Source organism: Corylus avellana, chromosome 1, assembly GCF_965113065.1.
Source record: "Corylus avellana chromosome 1, dhCorAvel1.hap1.2, whole genome shotgun sequence".
Classification (NCBI taxonomy): domain Eukaryota; kingdom Viridiplantae; phylum Streptophyta; class Magnoliopsida; order Fagales; family Betulaceae; genus Corylus; species Corylus avellana.
Genome location: NC_142490.1, coordinates 14,145,009 through 14,164,336, shown reverse-complemented (window position 1 = coordinate 14,164,336; position 19,328 = coordinate 14,145,009). Strand labels below are relative to the sequence as shown.

Sequence of the window (19,328 nt, the reverse complement as noted above, 5' to 3'; positions counted from 1 at the left end):
TCTCTAGCCAAAACCCCTGTCTCTTCGGCATCTCGCGCTCTCTACAAGTCCACCTACTGACCAACGCCAGCCTCCTCCAACAACCCATAGGCAATCCAGGTGAAGAATCGTTTTTCCTCCTTCTACTTCTTGCTCAAAATTTTTAATAAGATTTTTTATTTACATTTTATTTATTTATTTTGCTGCGGAGGTGGGCATCCATTTGTTTGCAGCAACCATTTGTTTGCTGCGGACAGAGCCTTGTTAAACAGCAATGTGAGAACTTTTGATCCTTACGAGTCATGGGGCGGCTCGCTACCCCCAAATCAGCCAGATGGGGATGTCCCGGTCATCCCATGGCCACCCACAAATGGCTAAGTCACTCTCAATTTTTTTTTTTTAAATATAATTTTTTAATTTTTTTAATTAATTATATGACACGTGACAACATTTGATTGGTGTTGATATGACGTTCCGTTAAATTTTGGACGGAATTTTAACGGAGGTACCATCTTGGTCATTATGAAAATCACATGTACCTCCTGTGATAAAAATGAAACCCTAAAGAGAAAAAAATAAAATGTTGCAAACCTAGGGGGCAGTATTTAACCCTAAAAAAACTGATTAAATTTGGATAGAAACATACATATACTCAATAAAATTAAAAATTCATGAAACCTTTGGTGAAACTTCTCGAGAAAGAATGAAATAGTAGAGGTTTTTTATTTTTATTTAGGGGAAATTTCATAAAGCCCCCCTGAACTTCCAGCCAATTTGAAAAATCCCCCATAAATTTCCAAAATTCTCATTTAGGCCCCCTGAAATTTGGTTTTCTCTCACTTTGGACCTTTTTACATTAAACTACGTCATTTTGTGTCCTAAAATTACAATACCTACCCAGCCCAAAACGACGTAGTTTAATGTTAAAAGGGTCCAAAGTGAGAGAAAATGAAAGTTCAGGGGGCCTAAATGAGAGTTTTGGAAATTCAGGGGGGGTTTTTCAAATTGGCTGGAAGTTCAGGGGGGCTTTCTGAAGTTTCCCCTTTTATTTTTTTTTTTATTTTTTATTTTTTTTATTGAGACATGCTATTCTTTTATCTCTCATTATTATTATTATTATTATTCAAATTTATTATTAGGGAAAACTTCATAAAGCCCCTCTGAACTTCCAGCCGTTTTGCAAAAACCCCCTGAATTTTCAAAACTCTCACTTAGGCCCCCTGAACTTTGTTTTTCTCTCACTTTGGATCCTTTTAACATTAAAGTCAAACAATTTGACTTTTTATACCCATTTTACCCTTCCCTAAAACTACATCGTTTTGTGTCCTAAAACTACAACACCTACCTAGCCCAAAACGATGTCGTTTTAGGCATTAATTTTTTTTTTTTTTTTAAAAAAGAAAGAATAAAAAAAAGGGGGATTTGGCCAAGGGGGGGTGGCTCCAGCCACCCCCTGGCCGATCTGGGGGTGGTCGAACCACCCTCTTGGCCAAAAAAAAAAAAAAAGGGGGGGATGGGTGCATTTGGGGGTGGCCGGACCAACCCCAAGGGGCTGGGGTAGTTTCGGCCACCCCATACCTGCCGTATGGGGTGGCCGAAACCACCCCCAAATGCACCCCATCCCCCCCCCCCCCCCACCCCTTTTTTCTTTTTTTTTTGGGCCTTTTGGGGGTGGCCGGACCACCCCCAGACCGGCAAGAGCCACCCCCGATTTCCTTTTTTTTTTTTTAATATTATGCTCAAAACGACGCCATTTTGGGTTGAGTGGTGATGTAGTTTTGGAGCCCAAAACGGTGTAGTTTTGGAGTCCAAAACGACGTAGTTTTGGTTGGGGGTAAAACGGGTATAAAACGTCTAAAACGACGTAGTTTAATATTAAAAGGGTCCAAAGTGAGAGAAAACCAAAGTTCAGGAGGCCTAAATGAGAGTTTTAGAAATTCAAGGAAAATTTTTTAAAATGGCTAGAAGTTAAGGGGAGCTTTATGAAGTTTTCCCTCATTATTAAATATATAGAATCAGCTACATAAATTTGAAAAGGAGATATGCATGTCTTGTAGTAATTAACCAGACTCAAATCTCAAAAACCCATGATCTCTTAAACAGACAGATCGAGAGAGAGAGAGAGAGAGAGAGAGAGAGAGAGAGATGGGTATGACAGTCAACGGTTAGCAACCATCCTCTACCAAGCTGTAGATCACCTTCAACCTTCATTCTGCAAGGAGATTGTGATAGAGAGAGAGAAATGAGTTGGCCAAGGCAACTACTAGCTGCCGTGTCTTTCTTAGCAACGGGAGTTATATTCTCGCCGGAGAGCTTTGGATCGAAATCAGACGGTCAGATTTCGACGAAGCTTGCTACCTACCTCAGACTGGCTCATCTTCTCAGCTTCTCCACGGCCTTGGGCACCGCTCTCTGGGTCACCTTCGTCGCCGTCGTCGTCATGGTCCTGTAACACTCTTTTCTCTTTATCTCCTCATTAACGCCATGTTTGGTTACCCGGAAAAGAAAGTAAACATTTCAACAGAACAACAAAGCAATATACGTGAATACCATACATGTATAGCAGTATAGTTACATACATTAGTGGTAGTGGCATTTTCGTAATCCATTTTGTTGACAATTTAATTAGGAACCTTCCGAGGCATCTGTTTGGAAACCTGCGAAGCAAGTTGTTTCCCGCGAGTTTCATCCTGGTTGGGATCTGTTGTGCAATATCAGCAGGCTCGTTTGGGTATCTGCATCCATGGAAGTCGTCGTCTACAGCTGAGAAGTTCCAACTTGGGCTCTTGTTGTCTTCGTTTGCATTCAATCTCTCCAATTTGTTTCTCTTTGGACCCATGACCATCGAGGTAATTACATTAATGAGAAGATTTTCTTTTTGATTAAATATTAGGCTGTCATGTTGTTTTTTTTTAATGTGGTGCAGATGATGAAGAAAAGGCATAAGGTGGAGAGAGAATTGTGTATTGGGGAAGAAATTGGGTGGTCGAAGAACACGGAAGTTGCAATGGTGAATACAAAGCTTGCAGCCGTGAACAGGAAATTTAGGATGATTCATGGGGTTGCATCACTTGCATCCCTGGCTCATGTCATGTTCTTTGCCACCCTAATCATGCATTCATGGCATTTGGCTGGTAATTTTATCAATTAATTAATCTCTACTTTCAATTTGGTTTTTCTTTACTGGGGAACATTACAAAAACTCTGTACGATTGAACATTGTAATGATTCATAAGATCATGACAAAGTCCCCTTTAATTAATTACATGATAACAATTGTTTTCCTCTTCAATTATATCATTATATATATGAGCTTTCCCTTTAGAATTTGTCTATTATATGTTGTTTAGGATGATCATGACGGTCTACTTTATTGATATGGATTTGATGCTTGTTAATTTTCTTTTAGCGGCTTTACTCACCTATTTGTATTTTAATCTAGTTCATATGCCGCTCTTTTTGTAACTCAAACCCATGACGGCTTTTTTTTTTTTTCCAATTCAATAATGGAACAAGGATTACAAGGGAGAAAATAAACAAAATAGGGTGGGTTCCCTAACGACAAAACCCAAATGGAAAAGACTATGGAGAGATGAAAATATAAACAAACAATAGACAATGGAATAGGGACGGAGGGAGGGGGGATTGGTATTGGCCATGGCCCCCCTCCAATTCCTAATAATAATAAATAAAAAATTCAGCCAACTAGTCCTTTAGTAGCAAATTTTTTTTGACTTCTGGTCCTTACCCATAATAATTTCTGGCTCCGTCCCTTATGGAACCAAACAGTATTCGACTCTAATACAAAATAATACAAACTTTAGATGTGAAAATCAACTTACAAGAAAAAAAAATGCACAAGAGTATATATTTACGTAGTTTGTTCACCTCCATTGGTGTCACTCACAGAAATATCATGATACCCTCACATCATCAACAAAATGGAGTTATTGGGCAGAAACATTTTCACATGGTTGAAACGGGCTTTAGCTTTAATGGCTCACTCTTCATTGCCTCACCTATTGGGCTGAGGCTTTTTAAATTGCATCTTTAGAGGAGAGAGAACCATATGTATTTTTTTTTTATGCAATTTAAGCTAAATGCTCAACAAATTTGCTAAAAATTGTAGCAGCTAACTATTTCGTTAATCAATGTGATTAGTCGGATAAGACTTTTTTTTTTTTTAATTTGTTGATTTTACTAGAAAACTAACCAAAAGAATTGACCAGCCCACTGTATTTTCCTAAATTTAGATACAAAGCCCAAAAACCATGTGGATATTTGTTGCCAACGAGGACTCATTTAGACGGTTGGTGCCGGTCAGATTAATTGCCCGCTTTGGTAGAAAAGAAACAGAAAAATATCGCAACGTGGCACGTTCCCATTTGCATCCTCCACCAACTCGACGTAAATTCTCACATAAAAAGCCAGAGGTCAAACCCATCCTCTTCGCGTTGGTGCACCTGCTCTGCAATAGATATACAGCCTACCCTTGTCTTCAAGCTTCATTTCACAGACCCAGAGAGAGAGAGAGGCAGAGAGAGAGATGGGTTGGCTAACGCGATTCCTAGCGGCAGTGGCGTTCTTGGCGATCGGAGTGATATTCTCGCCGGAGACCTTCGGATCGCAATCGGACGGTCAGAATTCGACGAAGTTTGCAATCTATCTCAAGCTGGCGCATCTTCTGAGCTTCTCCACGGCCTTTGGATCCGCTCTCTGGGTCACCTTCATCGGCGGCATCATCATGTTCAAGTACCCCTCTTTTCTCCTTGTCCATTGTTCTTATTATGCCACTAAGGCCGTGCTGGGTTACCCAGAAAAAAAGAATTTACATGTTTTCAGTTTTGTGCGTGTTATGATTGTCTTTGTTTAGAAAGATGTAAGATTTGTGTTGGGCTTTTAAAAAAATTACGCAATGGTTCGCAGATGATTTAGAATTTTGAGACTTAAAAATTAAGTAGAGGGTTTAAGCTATGTTTGGTTAGTGAGAAAGTGTTAGGATAAAGAATTCTGAAAAAAAGGACTAGGAATTTGAAGGGTTTTGTTTTGGGTTATTTTTGGTTTTTGAAATTGCAAAGTTAAATTGAGATAACCGAGGGGTTTTTCCTATGCTCAATTTTTAGCTTAGTTTAATGTTTATCGAAATGCTTAAGAGATAAAGCTTTAAGGTTCAACGATTGGCTTTCTTTTCAATTCTGGATTATTGGCTCGGCAAACCCAATATAATTATAGAGTGATGTATAATAATTTGTTGATGCAATGCCATACAAACAAGTCTTACAAAAAGTTAATACAGAATTATGGAGTGGTGCTCCTTGTGCTCCAAATTACATGTGGCTTGTAATAGATTATCCATGTCATTTCTTAGGAAAGTTTTCTATGAGTAGCATTTTCCTAAACTATTTTTGTTAAAAACCCGTTTGGCAATTTAGGAATCTTCCACGGCATCAGTTTGGAAATCTGCAAAGCAAGATGTTTCCTGCGTATTTCTCCATGGTTGGGGTCTGTTGTGCAATATCAGCGGGGTCGTTTGGGTATCTGCATCCATGGAAGTCGTCATCTACTGCTGAGAAGTACCAGCTTGGTTTCTTGCTGTCTTCGTTTGCATTCAACCTCGCCAATTTGTTTGTATTTACACCCATGACCATTGAGGTGAATTTCTTCTAAGTTCCAAGTTCTTTCGGACATTTATGCAATGTGAATTGTGATGTTTATAGTTATGCGGTATGGTTTTTCTGATTTTTCCCAACTGTAAATGAATATCAAATCTCTATTTGTGGATTACATCTCCTCTGCGAGGTGGCCTCTAGCATTCTCAAATCCTATGTTGCATGTGTGTGTGTGTATGTTTGTGAGTGAAGGGATTTAAAGGCAACACTTAAATCTAAAACTATATGTAAAAGATACATCCAGCAGCATTATTTGCTTTGACAGGGTTTTTATAAGGTGATGTGAAAATTACCTTGCTTATATACTTATGAGAAGCTGCAAAATATGAGAGAGTTTAGGTCCCTATATATATGACTATATGTCATACGTGTAGGTTCTAACTAGTCATTGAACTTAAACAATATCTTTTAGAAGGCTTCTGATCCCTATGCTTCATGTTGTTTACGATTTAACTTAATGGCGAGCTTTAGCCAAATGATTGTATTACGTTCAATTGATTCGATGCTTTTTAGTCCCAAATAGTGAAGAATCACATTTAATCTGGGTCGTAAATAGTTTAAAATCAAGTTATAATCTTTTGATTTCCTTTTTTTGTCTTTGCACTTCCGTGACACTCAATGAAGAGGCTTGAGTAGTTCATTTGTAAGTTTGGTTTGAATTTTTTTTTTCTTCAAAGAAACGTTTGAGTAATGCTCTTTTTTATTCATGCCAAAAATGATATCGAGTACAAAGTCCATGTTCGTGGAGTTTTTGATTAGTCTTTCATGTTTCTTTCTTGTGGTGCAGATGATGAAGCAAAGACATAAGGTGGAGAAGGAATCAAACATTGGGGAAGAAGTCGGGTGGACAAAGAACGTTGAAGTTGCAAAAGTGAACCCAAAGCTTGCAGCCATGAACAAGAAATTTGGGATGATTCATGGGTTGTCATCCCTTGCTAATATCATGGCCTTTGGCAGCCTAGCCATGCACTCATGGTACTTGGCAGGTAAAATAAATCTGTAGTTTCAAATTGGTTTCCCTTTATTAGGGAAGGCAGTATCTGGATAACAATCGAGCCAGGCCCTGTGTGCTTTCTCTTTGTTTAAGTACTTTGGATTCTTCCCGGCCAAGTTGTGTAGGACTGAACAAATACTTGGCAACAAAGAGAAAATGTACGATTAAATATGTCAAATGTCAAAAGTAGGAATCCTTTCCCTGTCTGTGAAATATAATAATATTGGTACTGTGTTAACAACAATTGTCACTTTGCCTCCTTTTAAGGAAGGAATGTCACTTTGCTTATTCACCAATGCTAGGTAAAGTTCTTAAGGATAACAAAGGGCTTGGGAGCTTGTTAAAAAATTGCCCTAACCAACACTCATTTTCTAAAAGTCTTGCATAATTCTTGCTTGGATAGCATAAATCAGCATCTTAATTCCTGGATTGTTGGTTCTTTGGTATACCCATAAAATTATTCTTTGAGGACTTTGGAAATTCTCTTAAAATATCATCAAATCCATGAAAATCAAAAAGTAAAGCAGTTTTTTTTTTTTTTTTTTTTTTTTTTTTTGCATTTTAACCTTTTCTGATTTTTGCAAGGTGATTTCTTGATGGTGTAGCAGCAAGGCAATCAAGAAAATTGTCTTTTGTCAAAATATTTTTATAATTGCATTTTAACCTTTATTTCATCTTTAAAAGAAACATTTGTAAGGTAAAGATAAGTCTCAACTGCTTGTTTATTCAACTCAGCATCTTTTTAAGCTCCTTCGTCAAACATGACATCTTATCCCTATTCTTCCCTTTTTCCTTAGATACTGATCCATTTTTTGAGTCAAAATATGTCGGCTGGGTCGAAGTATGGTGGTTGGTCCTGTTGGTTGTCAACAAAGACTTTTATTTTATAGTTGATGCTGGCATTGAAATCAGGGAGACGCTGAGCTGGAGACTTGTCTTCAAAACAATTGGCGTATCTCCTCAACATGACTCAATCCTTCCTCTTTAACCATTCTCCAGCGTTGACCGATTGTCTCCATTGTATGCTCCAAATGAGCTCCCTTGCATGCCAATATTTGTTTTGGCTGAGGCTGCCACTCTCTCGGCATTCTATACTTCAGTTGACCAAAACATATTTCATTATGAATATTTTCAAAGTTGTCAAAACAATGCTTCTATACCTTTCCTGCTTTTGCTTCGGTGTGCCTGCATTGGTCTAGGGGGAGCTGGCCTGCTCGTGCAAATTCGCCCGCCTATCTGGGCAATGGGCGGATTTTTCTTCCATTACCTTCAGCGGCGGATGGGGTTGAAAAATCAGCCCATTTATGGGCGGATAGTGAGTATCCAAGTATGGGTGGCGGATAAGAACCGTTCGCCCACATACTCTCTATATATATTTTTTTTGTTAAGATTTTTCTTTATGTCGTCTGCCCATCCCATTTACGCACATTATATAAGTTTTTCCTTAGATCTATGGTTTTTCCACTTCTCCTTTACCTCATTTCTCGCTAGTTGCCGCTCTCAGCCTTTAAACAAAGTCAAAGAGTCAAGTCTCTCTCTCTTTGGTTTGTTGATTTTGTATTTTGATGAACCAAATGAGGATTTGGTGATTTTGTATTTTGGTTTATAATTGTGTGCATTGTTGTTGATTTGGCAATTGGCGAGATTTGAAAGATTAACATGGATTATTTGTCCGTTGGGGGCAGTTACGGTCAGATTCCACCCCTTGTGGACGGGTGGTTGGATGGTGAAATCCGCCTTTCGTTGGGGGGCTAATGTGGTGGCAAGGTAGGGCTGAATCCGCCTGCAAGGGGTGGTGGTGAGCCCTATGCATTGGTGTTTGCTACTAGAATCTAGAAACAAGAAGATGATGAGGTTGTCTTGAAGGGTTTGGGATATAATGTTGGGATGTATGATAGAAGGGTAAAGTGCAAGTAGCCATGGACCTTGCAGAAGCTCCAGATCGTTCGCATTTTTCTATTGTGCTTAGTTGTTTTGTTAGTTTTTGGTCGTGATGGTTCTTGGAAAGTTTCTCACATTCCGCTACGGGTAATGAGCCCTAATGATCATGGCCCGACTGAATTGGCCTCCAAAGTGAAATAGATGTGAAAATTATTCTGCCAACATAACATTTAAACCCAACTAACGCGTCTCTAAAGCCCATCTTGTCAAAATCTGATGGGCGATATTCATGACATGGCATTATATATACTGTTAAATACAACTAAATAAATCTTGATTGTGAAATGAAGAGGATTTTATTACGTTTAGGATGGCTAAACAATAGTTGGTTTAGAGTTAAAATAAAAGACGTTGACCAAGACGATAGTAGACTTGGAGATTCAGCCTAAACAACATGGCATTTATGAAACAAAAGCATATTGTTTGTAATGGCAGAATCATGTTCTTCTTATCTGGATGAAGAAGGCATTGCAAATTTTAGTAGAAGGCCTTAAATATAAGAAATATTTGGATTTTTTTTTTTTTGTGCTTGTCAAACGCTGAAAAAATGTCTTTCCAAACCGTTTTTAAGGTTGCAAACAAACAGCAAAAAATAATTAATTTTTCCGAAAAATATATGCAGCTGAAAACATCTAATTACAGTGATGTGTTATTCTATTTTCTTTTCCTTCTTGTACAACCCAACTACATGCTCGGCCCTATAATTATCTCCAACCAAATGTTAATGTCATATTCATAATTTTGGCCTCTTGGAAATGGTCCAATCTAACTTCACTGGTACAAAAAACTCTAACTTCACTGCAACTGCAATGTCATAATCATTATTTTGGCCTCTTGTAAATGGTCCACCTCTTACTTTTTCCACTTTCCTACCTTTCCCTTAATTTAAGCCACACTAAAAATGAGACTCTGGAAAAGTCTGGAAAGTGATACAAATGTAAACGTAATACACAACAATTTAAGAGAGAGAGGGTCGTATCATCAAGGGTGGTGGTTCAATAGCTCAAGAAAGTTTTCAAGTGGTCAGGACATGTACTAGAGCGTGGGTTCGAATTTATGCAATGAAGAATTTCTACATATGTCTAATTAGTAATAGCTGCCTTGGATTCTCATTGATGTCTTGGTGGGAGCTAGGTCAGGTTATGATTTAGTCAGACTTGAGAGAGCGCTCGTGGTTCCTATCGTCTAGGCCCCTCCTGTGCGGCTCTCAGCGGGTAGGTACTACTGTGGTCACGCTCAAGTAAGATAGCCACAATTGTTCTTGGTCTACCCTTTTTGAATAAAATTTTAAATTTTAAATAAAATAAAAAATAAAAAAAATAAAAATAAAAAAGGGGGTCGTGAGACCCACTTGATCTTGGGAAAATGGGTTCTGCATTTTAGGTTGTCCAGGATAGGTGGGCCTGCAATCCTTCTCTCTTAGATTGCCTGAAGTTTTGTACAATTTTGACAACTCAATAACAAGAGATCGTCATAAACATCGCCTACCAAACTTAATTGGATAATTAAGTTAACCCACCATCCATCTATCTACATAACATTGTCCTATTCCTTATTTTGGCATCTTTTAAACGGTCCACCTCTTGCTTTTTCCAGTTTCCAACCATTCTCATTCAAGTCACACTAAAAGGAGAGGAACATGACATGAATAGTAATAGAAGTGTACACGTAAACTCCTATCGAGATTATCTGTTATTAGATTGCTTGAATTTTATTAAAATTCAAGCAGCTTAATAGAGGAGTTGTGAGACTCACCTGCTCTTCACAAGTAGGTCCCGCATTCTAAACTTGTCCGAGACAGGTGAGTCTGCAACCCAATGTTTTTAAGCTACTTAAATTTCTGTGAAATTCAAACAGCCTAATAACAAAAGATCCTTGTTGTTACGCGTGTATACTGTACAATGCCGTGGCCGACCGAGGGTAGTTAGATAATTGAGGGCTCAGCCATGTTGGATGGATAGGCATTGATTGAGGGCACGGCCATGTTGGACTGGGGACCGAGCGGGCGGGCAACTATTTTGTCTGCAACACAGCATGATGCGAACCCTCAAAAAAGACCAAAGACTTGTACTGGGTGGGCTTGCCTTGTCGGTATCCATGTAGTTTGAAATGTGAATCTACACGTGCTCAACATGGATCATGTAAGTCGGCAGATTAATCAAAATATGCATGTATTTGTGTTGTGATACATGTTATTCATTCCTCAATTATTGGAGTGATTGAGATATTTTGTTGATGGCTTAATTGGTAAATCTTCACCACACCAATGAGCTGAATACCTTGTTTACAGCACACACGCAAGACCTCACTTTCAACTCTTTTCTATCTTTGATATTGTTTTGGCACTATGACTCAAGGCGACACCTATCCTTTTTTTTTCTTTTCTTTTCTTTTTTGCATTTAAGATATTGGTCACTATACAGTCTATACTATCACAGAATACTTTCGGTAGAAGTTTTCCTTCAAATTTGGGTTAGCAATTTTTTGTATGATTCGCAAATTCGACACGAAATTAGAGAGTTAAAGTTGAAGAGTTTGGCCAACCTGTTTAACTAAATAAGTTGAGCTAGGGTTGACATATATAGTCTTTTACTCATACTTCTACACGACAAAAACCCAACCTGTGACATTTAGGGTTGGTAACTTTTGACATGATTCGCTAACCCAACAAGAATTAACCGGTTAAGATTCAGGGGTTTGACCTATTTAATTAAATGAGCAAGGTTAAGGTCTACCTACATAGTCTTATACCAATGCTTCGACGTGACTTAAACCCGACACGCGATATTTATGGCTGAAAATTTTTTACACAACCTGCAAACCCGACACGAACCTTGCACAAAATTAGCTGGTTGTGATTAAAGAGTCTAACCTCGTTTAATTAAATAGGTCAAGTTATGATTGCCCTATATAGTCTTATACTTATGCCTCAACATGACTTGAACCAAGCACACGAACAAGAATTGCTACCCTTACGCAGTGCATTTTAAAAATGCATATAAAAATCACACTGTTAATTTTATTAAAAATGCATAACATAATTTAAGGACAAATGATAGTTTAATATACTTAAGTACATGAATTTTCTCCAATCCAATTTTAAGGAAAACTTTGTTTTTCTGACCATAATCGCACCACTAATTGTGTAATTGCGTTTGTAAATGAATCATATTAATTGTTTCTTTACATACCATTTGGCCCATTTGGGTATTTGCCAGCCATAAAAGGGCATCCTGAATTTCTTCTAATTTTGGAACCTAACGAATAAAGAATCATCTAACCATCATGCCAGCCATTGCCCTCCACCTATACAACTATGAGTATTCCCAACAAAAAGGTATGAAATCATGTGCGCCAATCATGATAGACTGGTCAACGAATATTGATCATGCCGTATGCCCCTAAGAGTAACAATCGAGCTGGGAACAAGAGCACCAAAAACAACTGCATGTGCTGTGATGCGACCAGCCTACTGAACCTTTTCAAAGACTCTCTCCCTGTTTGTAAGATGCCAGAGAAGTTGAACTGATCTTGGCTAATGTTGATTGATATCATGGACCTCCCCACAACTATACCGGCATTGATGCCCCGCGGCGCCACAAGGGGCCACCAAACTTTGCGGCGCTGCTCTCTCCTGGCCTTCCTGACGCGGTTAAGCTCTTGGCGAATCACGCCCCTGACAGATTTCATGTAAGAATTCATGTCATGATCTCTTTGGATGGCTCCTTCGGAACCATACGCAGAGCGGTCACTTAGGATCTCAAGGGGGTGTGGTGAGTTAAGGAACACCAATTGGGCAGCCCGAAGCTGCTTCTCTGCATCATTGGTATCTGACAATGGGCCGCTTAAAAGATATAGACCACTGCCTGAAGGAAGGAGCTTATGGCTAGTAGAGAATTTCTCATCCGGCTGCAGAATGAGAAGCTCACCTATTGGAGCATAAAGTAGTTTCTGTAACAAAAAGATAAATAAGAACATGGTCAGATGGTTTAGATCAGTGTAGACAACTTGTTTGTTTCATTAGCTCATACTTCATTCCAGAAGAGTGAAAATAAATTTACCTGGTTATTGAGACAAGGATGATTGCGGAAGTTCCTATTGACAGCCTTAAGAATCTCCGCAACGTGATTCGGATAATTGCAAGAGAAGGCCCGGGGAACAATGTCTCTGTGCATTGTGATTGCCTGAACATGATTCTGGGGCAGTCCAAGCTTACGGAGGAGACAGTCACCTCCACACATGATAGATGGTGAACCAAATGTTATAACAGGAAGTAAGGAAGAAATTGGCACTTCATGCCGTATCAGCAACATGAGATTCACAAGTAGAGCCAAGCTTCCCCCGAGAGAATGGCCAGTGAAACGGAAGGTTGCTTTGTTTCCACGAGATTTTAGGTGTGCGTGCACTTCGGGCAACATCTGTTGATAGATCCCTTTTGCAGCCTCATAAATACCTCTGTGCACAAGCACATCTAGTCCCTGGACAAAGACGTATTACATTTCTCAATTAGGAAAATGTGTTCAACAGATTTCTATACAATAGTCTTGCCTGCCATAAACTTAATTTTTTAAGTCAACATGTGACTAATTTTTTCTCAATCATCATTAACAATTGGAACCAATACCTTTTAAAATAGTGAAATAGTGGACGAGAGTATACCTCAAATTTGACAGGTTCAAAGAGTAAATTTGCTTGCCATGAAGATAGTGATTCTGACCCCTGCACAGGGAAAATTTCAGTAAGACCAAATATACAAAAAGATACCAAAAAATAGCATTCAAATTTGCATCATTGGCTAAATGGCATAACTGGCAGTCAGATATAGAGCCTATCATGCTTCATTGATCTACCGTGGAGAAAACAATGATCAGTCCAAAATGCATCAATGTGCCCATTCTTGAAGAGGTACACAAATTTTATATAAAGAGCATAAGCAGTCCCCTGTTACCTTTCGCGGAGAAAATAGTTTACGAAGAAGTAAATAGTACTAACAAGAGATTCACCGTACCTGAATGACAAAGAATCGTGCATCACTCTGATCATCATCACATACGAACCATTCACAGGGTGATGAACGTGTTGAGTTCAAACCATCAGCAACAGCCTGCTTCACTTCCTCCTTTGCAGCAACCACAGCTGTCACCGAGTCTGTAGTTGCCATGAAAGAAGCCATCTCTGAGTTCATCATATTAGAATCGTCATCAGTTCCACTACTTCCTTCAGGTGAATGTTCACCAGCCATGGTTTTTGAGGATTTGAATGGAAGTATGCTCCTTGTATGAGAATGTAGATACGAAGCAGCAGAGGCAGCAATTTGGTATGCAACAGATGCACTTATTCGATATCCTTCATTCTTCAGCTCCTTGACTTCCACCTCGTCCTCTGCATCCCTTTCTGCTTCTGGAGTTTCAGCTGACAACTGATTTTTCTCAGCTTTTGCAGCCAATTCCTTCTTCTCTATCGACGAAGTTACCAATCGCAAACCATGATATTTCAGGAGATTTCCTGGCTGGATAATAAAAAATCACCATAAATTTCGTGCATGTAATTTGACATGAAAATTAGATTCATGAGATAAATTATCAATGCAAACCATGGCAGAGCGTTAATAATAATAATAATAAATACAATCCGAGTCAATTAACTACCTAGTGCCCCATAATTTTCTTAATTCTTGTAGAGAAATCCTCTATACATTTTCATCAAATGATAATGGTGTGAAAAAGTTCAAGCAATCAAGCTGTGTTAGGTAATGGAAAATTGGAGCTCTGAAATTGGATTCCGATCCTCACTTCACTATTTTTTACAGAAGAGGACCTCCAATCCATCTGATTCCAAATCCGATAACTTAATCCATTTCCCAAACACAGGACACAGCAACATCCTTATGAGGTTTCATGTTCTAATTCGAACCTTTTTTTTTTCCTCCAATGAAAATCTCCTGGGAAGAATCCAATTTTTCACAAAATAGCATCTCGATCTGTTGTTTCAGAATGAAAATAAAAATAAAACTTTCCTAGAACTCCATTTGGTTTCGGTGAAAGCCATTGCATAATTAAACAAAAACTAGAAAAATTAAAACTTCGAGAAATGTGATTCGACCACCGGACCAGAAACAGGAACTATCATTTAGATCAGGTGCTTATCCACACGAAAACTCCAACAATAAAAAAATTAAACCAACTTGACGATAGAAAACCCGGTCTGAGGTCTCATAAACCCCCCACAATCACACCCAGAACCTCCAAATTCCCATTCATTTCCAAAAACCAATCTGAAAATAAATCTGGAAGATCACCATAACATTCCAAAATCAAAGAAAACATAAAAGTTTGGGACTAAAAGTTGCGTACGTTGATATTGGGAATAGAATAGGCCAAGTTCCCCAAATACGACATTTGAGCATACAACCTGGCCTCGGCCAACGACACCCTCCTCAGCAATCTCGAAAATGAGTCTCTATCAAACTCAACCTTCTCTTCTTCACCATCATCATCAACTCTACAAACCTCGCACTCTTCCTCACCAGCAAATCTCTCATCAATCCCCACATCACCACCCTCTTCCTCCTTCCCTTCCTCCACAATACCAGCGCCTCTCTCCCTCCACAGCGACCTCACCTGCAAAATCTTCAACACCCAGTTCTCGCTTCGCTCCCTCTCCTCCTCCACACCCACCATCCCTTCATTCTCCGCCAAAACGGCGTCGTCCACGGCCAACCCATTGTACCTTCCGCTCCCACCACCACCTCCACCTTTATTGTTAAGCCAAAGAGATCTCAACCTCGAAAATGGCGCCGTCTTCTTCTCCCCCGCGGCCCGCCCCACCGCGCTCACCTGGGACGGCGTCGTTCGGGCCTCCAGACCCCCAGTCACGGAGATCGACGAGCCCAGAGCCCCATGAATCCCTGACGTCTTCAAACACAAACTATCCATTCTTCACTTTCTCTATCACCCCTACGTTTATTTTTTCTGTTTGTTCCTTTTTTGGGTTTTTATAGCACCCCAACACACAATCTTTGAGCTTTGTTGAATCTTCTTGTTCCTCAGGGAGAGCGAGAGAAAGACGGAGAGGACATTTAAACTGGTCACCAACCTTCACACCCTCTTTAACGATCTTCCAAAATTCTCTGATTCCAACTGTATTTTTATTATATTTATTTATTTTATTATTTTTTTTACTATTATTATATCCTTCTCCCCGGACCTAAGCGACGTCGTTTATGGTTGCATTTCTGTCGGGACGTGTGTCGTAGTTTCATACGAAAGCGCGTAGCCTCCGTCGTCGAGGTTTCTTAGGGGTTTTTGATATCTATCTGGCTAGCCACGTCAGCGGGTGTAGATGAACGAGAATAAAAAAGAAGCATTCCTTTTGAAGTGATCGCCTTGACGTGTCCGTAAAGCACTATAGTTTCGTGTTTTTTTTTTTTTTTGGGTATCTTTCGCTAGATGCGTCTTACAGGGGGATTGTCTCGTCTGTATATATATATAATGAAATAATTTGTGATTTAATAGAAATAAAATCACTTTTGTTGAAGAAGGGTGATCCAACGATGATAATATCTCTCTTAAAATTTTAATTTAATAAGAAATTATGAATTTAATTATTTAATTAAATTTTAACAAGGTCGTATAGTATTAGGGTAGACAACTTTTAGATTTGGGACCTTGCCCCGCTTCTATAGGGTTTGGAAAAATATTAGTATCTAGAATGAAGGCTCTTTATAGAATAAATTTTTCTTTCAAATTGGGTTGAGAATATATATATATTTTTTAATTTGACTTTTTTTTTAGAGAATTTATTCTAATATAATTTGGAGAAAAATTTTGATATAAAATCTTTTTATAAAAATCAAGTATACGAACAATGAATTTAGGACAATGATGTTTATTATAAGGACATTTGGAACCCCACGAACCTAAGAATTTAAGGATGTATTGGGCTACTAAGAATTTAAGGATGTATTGGGCTACTTCTCTTAAATTTTGGGGATCTTGCGCCGTTTTTATAGAGTTCTAGAAATAGATTAGTATCTAGAACCGAGGCACTTCATGGAATAAAATTTTCCTTTAAATCGGGTCGTAAAAAATTCTTTCAATTCAGTCTATCAAAGTGATATCTATTCTCAAATCACGTGATTCTCGCATCTAATATATATATATATATATATATATATATATATATATATATATATATTAAAAAAAGGTTGAAAATGAAATATGTTTATAGATCTCAAATATACCAACAATGATGTTTATAGGGACATTTGGAGTGCATTTAGATAATTAAAGAGCCGCAAAAACAACTTTAAGTACTCTTTTGACTCTTTCGGTGAGATGCTTTTAGTCGGCAAAGTCGGTTTTAATTACGAAGAAGTCTAGTCTCGTTTGCAGTTGATGGTTGAGAAAAATTAGGTTGGATTTCCCATAACTCGTGGCTCCTTTCTAGGTGGGAAATTTAGTGTTTAAAGGTGGGTGAGAGTTGGATGGACCCATGATTTTCCACACTCAACAAGGTAAGACAACAATTAATTCATGTGGTTGGAGGAGCTAACTTAGGTACTGTTATTTTAATAATAGCATGCATAAGATTGAATCTGTAGTGTAAGTAACGGTTAAGATTAAATCTTAAAGTTGACTTACTTTAAGAAACTTTTAATAGGAGAAAAAATGAAGAAAGATTTTAAGAGATTCAATATTGACCGTTACTTAAACTACAACATGTAAGCCAGATTCTTGGTTGGGTTGGGATTGCTTTTGACTTTTATTGTGAAACATCCCCTATTTGGTTTCCAACAAATTATGCTACAATTTTCTTTGAAATATCAAATACTTTTCAAAATTATATAAATTTTAAGTAAAATCCACTTTTAAAAATTAGCTTTTAAATGATGGGTATATATATATATATATATATATATATATATATATATATATTTAATTGAAATTGCACTTTAGCTATATGAGACATTTAGTATCGTAATAGACGTCTCTATCTCCAATGCTAATATTGTAATCAAAATTTTATAAATTTTGTTAATCGTATTACTTTAAGGACATATGTTAATTTATAGATCACGCAAAATAAATTTATTTTTTTCAAACAAAAGTTTATGGTTTTATAAAATAGAAGAAATGCGGGAGTGAAAGGTCAATTCATCCTTCTTTTGTTTACGTTCACGTGACAGAATGTGATCAACTGTAATTAATTCAGAAATTCTGGTTGGTCGGTTTTGTAACTGATTATTTTACCAATTGTTGTGGGTTTTACGTATTAAAACAAACAACTTCGTATTAGGTGAAAACCTATGACCACGGCCAACTTCTCCTTTGCTCATGTTTATAAACAACAAGAATTTAAAAATGTAAAATCTGGAATAGACATGTGTATTTGATAAAGATTTTAGTTGATTTAATCATTGTAAATGCTGTAAAGACCCTAAAAATAATATTGAAAATGTTTTGAATCTAGGTTCTTATTTCAATTTTGAATCTAGGTTTTTACTCTTTCTAAGTGTTTTGAGACTTTTTCTTGCAAAGGCCAGCAAAATATGTCGTCTATTGAAATAAGAGAGATGATAAACATCACGCTGCATGAACAGTCATGCACACCCGGCTGATTTAATATTTTAATTATAAAAAAAAAATAAAATAAAAAAATTAACCGGGCGTGCATGACTGTTCATGCATGCCCGGCGTGATGTGAATCATCACTCTTGAAATAAAATATATCGTAATATAGATGAATCTACATATCATTTAAAAAAAAAAAAAGAAAAAGCAAAACGTGAGAAGAACGGGGAATCTTGAATATGATTTTACCAATGATCTACATATGTTTTTCGAGAGGGGCTTGGGTGCACATGTTGTACAAACGTCACCTTGTGTGTCACTAACAAAAAGCTAACATATCAGCTAATTTTATTAAACTTATACTTAAAACAAAAACTCAACCACACTAGATTATACTCTAGATAAAATAAAAAATTAATTTTTTTCTTTTTTTTTTAAAAAAAAACACAGAATTGAAGGGGTGGCCAGCCCACTTTGGGTGGCTGCCGGCCACCCCAAGTGGGGGAAGGGGTGGCTAGCCAGCCACCTTTTCAAAAAAAAAAATTTTTTTTTTAAAAAAAAATTAATTTTTATTTTATATGTGATATAATCTGGTGTAATTAGGCATTTTTTTTTAAAAAAAATTAAATTTAGTAAGTTTAGATTAAGTGTCGCCATCTGATTGATGGCACAAAACTCATCTTTTGTGTAACTTCCCTATATAAGTTATTCTCATGTTTTTCTCCTATCAATCGAGACTAATTTAATGCTCCATTGTTCCTTGGGAATGACTTTGGGCCTTTTCTGCACAGCTTAGGTCGAGGGTGAGAAAAGAGAAAAGGTTAGAGTGGTAGAACGAATTTTAGATGAAACTATCCGATTAATCAATATGGTGCTCTTTGAAAATAGAAATAATAAAAACTAAAAAATGATATTAATATTATTTAATTAATATTTAAATATAAAAAAGACCCCACTTAAAATTGTAGGCTTAGGCCTTAAACTCTATTGAGTTGGCCCTAATCATTCCGTCTGGACCAAAATTGAACGAGCTAGCAAACGAATGACTCGATTCGTCAACAAAGCGCACAAGTTTAAAAAACTAGCCCAAGCACATAACTTAGCCTATCAAATTTTTCATTAAACCAAAATGTTTAGAACATTGAATTAACCAACCTAAAATCTAACTCATAA

At 37.6% G+C, this 19,328-nt stretch overlaps 3 protein-coding genes across 3 annotated transcripts; 2 read left to right on the top strand and 1 right to left on the bottom strand.

The window, feature by feature from the left end:
- The first annotated feature begins 2,221 nt into the window (after positions 1–2,221).
- On the top strand, positions 2,222–3,152 carry LOC132168401 (uncharacterized). The gene is made up of 3 exons (XM_088512345.1): positions 2,222–2,427; positions 2,609–2,828; positions 2,906–3,152. The coding sequence occupies exons 1-3, from the start codon at positions 2,222–2,224 to the stop codon at positions 3,128–3,130; spliced, it is 651 nt and encodes a 216-aa protein (XP_088368471.1). The 3' UTR covers positions 3,131–3,152.
- A 1,268-nt stretch (positions 3,153–4,420) lies between these two features.
- LOC132170850 (Late embryogenesis abundant protein (LEA) family protein) lies at positions 4,421–6,886 on the top strand. Its single transcript, XM_059581974.2, has 3 exons — positions 4,421–4,731; positions 5,412–5,631; positions 6,436–6,886. The coding sequence occupies exons 1-3, from the start codon at positions 4,526–4,528 to the stop codon at positions 6,649–6,651; spliced, it is 642 nt and encodes a 213-aa protein (XP_059437957.2). The 5' UTR covers positions 4,421–4,525; the 3' UTR covers positions 6,652–6,886.
- A 4,720-nt stretch (positions 6,887–11,606) lies between these two features.
- LOC132172818 (phospholipase A1 PLIP2, chloroplastic) lies at positions 11,607–15,687 on the bottom strand. Its single transcript, XM_059584387.2, has 5 exons — positions 14,937–15,687; positions 13,592–14,092; positions 13,243–13,302; positions 12,645–13,061; positions 11,607–12,534 (listed from the first exon to the last, which is right to left on the bottom strand). Exons 1-5 carry the CDS (start codon positions 15,516–15,518, stop codon positions 11,956–11,958), a joined length of 2,139 nt encoding a protein of 712 aa, XP_059440370.2. The 5' UTR covers positions 15,519–15,687; the 3' UTR covers positions 11,607–11,955.
- Positions 15,688–19,328: the final 3,641 nt, after the last annotated feature.

What these genes read in the sequence shown, in the direction of transcription:
- LOC132170850 (XM_059581974.2), top strand. Translation starts at nt 4,526, where the DNA reads ATGGGTTGGCTAACGCGATTCCTAGCGGCAGTGGCGTTCTTGGCGATC. An exon ending in GGCGGCATCATCATGTTCAA is followed by an intron (nt 4,732 to 5,411) that starts GTACCCCTCTTT and finishes TTGGCAATTTAG; the next exon opens with GAATCTTCCACGGCATCAGT. An exon ending in TTACACCCATGACCATTGAG is followed by an intron (nt 5,632 to 6,435) that starts GTGAATTTCTTC and finishes CTTGTGGTGCAG; the next exon opens with ATGATGAAGCAAAGACATAA.
- LOC132172818 (XM_059584387.2), bottom strand. Translation starts at nt 15,518, where the DNA reads ATGGATAGTTTGTGTTTGAAGACGTCAGGGATTCATGGGGCTCTGGGC. An exon ending in TTGAACCTGTCAAATTTGAG is followed by an intron (nt 13,062 to 13,242) that starts GTATACTCTCGT and finishes GTCTTTGTCCAG; the next exon opens with GGACTAGATGTGCTTGTGCA. An exon ending in ATCCTTGTCTCAATAACCAG is followed by an intron (nt 12,535 to 12,644) that starts GTAAATTTATTT and finishes TTTTTGTTACAG; the next exon opens with AAACTACTTTATGCTCCAAT.
- LOC132168401 (XM_088512345.1), top strand. Translation starts at nt 2,222, where the DNA reads ATGAGTTGGCCAAGGCAACTACTAGCTGCCGTGTCTTTCTTAGCAACG. An exon ending in GCCGTCGTCGTCATGGTCCT is followed by an intron (nt 2,428 to 2,608) that starts GTAACACTCTTT and finishes CAATTTAATTAG; the next exon opens with GAACCTTCCGAGGCATCTGT. An exon ending in TTGGACCCATGACCATCGAG is followed by an intron (nt 2,829 to 2,905) that starts GTAATTACATTA and finishes AATGTGGTGCAG; the next exon opens with ATGATGAAGAAAAGGCATAA.